The sequence below is a fragment of the Arachis ipaensis genome, chromosome B02 (assembly GCF_000816755.2).
Source record: "Arachis ipaensis cultivar K30076 chromosome B02, Araip1.1, whole genome shotgun sequence".
NCBI lineage: Eukaryota > Viridiplantae > Streptophyta > Magnoliopsida > Fabales > Fabaceae > Arachis > Arachis ipaensis.
Window position 1 is genome coordinate 79997570 of NC_029786.2, and position 1628 is coordinate 79999197.

The 1628-nt window shown below is 29.5% G+C and overlaps 2 protein-coding genes across 2 annotated transcripts in view; both read right to left on the bottom strand.

Moving 5' to 3' along the window:
* LOC110262504 (receptor-like protein kinase At3g21340) overlaps positions 1-397 on the bottom strand; it is a 2083-nt gene extending 1686 nt beyond the window's left edge. The window contains exons 1-2 of the mRNA XM_021116022.1: positions 298-397; positions 47-176 (exon numbers count right to left, since the gene is read on the bottom strand). Coding sequence (XP_020971681.1) covers positions 47-176; positions 298-345 — 178 coding nt within the window. The 5' untranslated portion in view covers positions 346-397. The remainder of the gene's footprint in view (positions 1-46; positions 177-297) is intronic.
* The window catches only part of LOC107627446 (putative leucine-rich repeat receptor-like serine/threonine-protein kinase At2g19230), a 27417-nt gene continuing 26256 nt past the window's right edge, over positions 468-1628 (bottom strand). The window contains exons 8-9 of the mRNA XM_021116024.1: positions 857-1026; positions 468-703 (exon numbers count right to left, since the gene is read on the bottom strand). Coding sequence (XP_020971683.1) covers positions 492-703; positions 857-1026 — 382 coding nt within the window. The 3' untranslated portion in view covers positions 468-491. The remainder of the gene's footprint in view (positions 704-856; positions 1027-1628) is intronic.

The following is a 1628-nucleotide window of genomic DNA, read 5'->3' on the forward strand; positions in this document are numbered from 1 at the left end:
GGACTTTGAGACTAATTCAACTAAAGTAGAAATAATTGGATCGTACCTGAAAGATATTCATTTAAGTTTCCATTATTTGCCATATATTCATAGATGAGTCCTATATTAGTTTCTTCGTTGCAATAACCAATAAGAGAAGTCAGACTTCGGTGATGTACTCTCATTAGAAGCTTAACCTGCCATTCAGAAGTCACATGATCTTTTTGTCAAATAGAGTAACAATATAATTTACATTGAGATTTCTTTAAAATTTAACATTCTTTCTTATGCGTATTTTGATTTTCGAGAACTACTCGCCTCTGCAACAAATTGTTGATATCCATGCACCGATGATAGGGAAAGCATCTTGACAGCCACTTGAGTGTCCTCAATAAATCCGGAAATGGATCCTCTCCAGTTTTTTCAACACTTGACAAAATACAGTGCAATCTCTCACCTTTGATTTTAATAGTGGGACCAGAAATAAATAAGAGAGAAAATATGGTGAATGGTTAGATTAAACACTGTACACCATCCAGTTTTTTATTCACTGGAGAGGATCCACTCCCATATACAGTTCCAAATCCACCTCTGCCAAGAATCCTATCAAAGCTGTTGGTGATCTTAACAACTTCATTAAATGAATATTGTCGTTGCTTCAATTCCAATTCTGACCCCTTAATTGAATTACGAGGCTTTCCAAGAATAATGCTTTTATCAACATCTGATTTCCATGAAAATTTTCAGTTATTCACAATCACATATTATGTCAAGTTAGAAAAATTAGAAATTCTCTATTCATATAATTTTCTATGTAAAAGATTGTAAATGTCAGTTAGTAACAGTTTCCATATTGCTTTTTAAGGTGAAAGATTACCATAATATTTGCTTTGGTAAAAGGTTATAACTGCTGCAATCACAAGAAGAAGCAATATCCCTGCAATTGATGCTAGCACTATAATAACTGCATTATGCTTTTTCTTCTTTGTATCATTTGTTTGTTGGTTGCATGAAGTTGAGGCACATAAATTTGGATTTTGTCCCACCCTAGAATAAACATTGAGAGGACAACAAAGTAAAGTTAAAAAAATCTTTTATGAAAATACTCTTGAATGCTAGGTGAATAAGTCATTTTGGTATTTAAGTCCAATTAAGTTAGACCAATTTAATAAAAATTACTCACATAATGTGTGAATCACACTCCTCTTCTTCTGTTGTGGATCTTTTTTTTTACTTTATTATTGTTATATTGTTTATTTCTTCTTCTTCTTTGTTTGTATTTTTTCTTCTTTAGGGTGAAACATAAAGAGAAGAAGAGGGAGGAATTTACAAAAAATACAAAAAAAAATATAAAAATATTAGTTGAAAAACACTAAAATTTTAGTTGTATAGTATATAAATTGTTTTAAATTGTGTAGATTTTTTAATTAAAACACAAAGAAAAAAATGCAAAAATTTTAATCGCATAACCTACAAACTTTAGTTGCATAAAACAAATTGTTTTGAATTAGGAAGGTTTTTAGTTAACTAATAAAGAAGAAAACTACAAAATTTTTGTTGAAAAAACATAGAAATTTTGGTTGCATAGCACTAAAATTGTGTTTTTTTTTTTTTCAAAAAGTGGATTTGCCCTAAAAAATTTTTTGTGT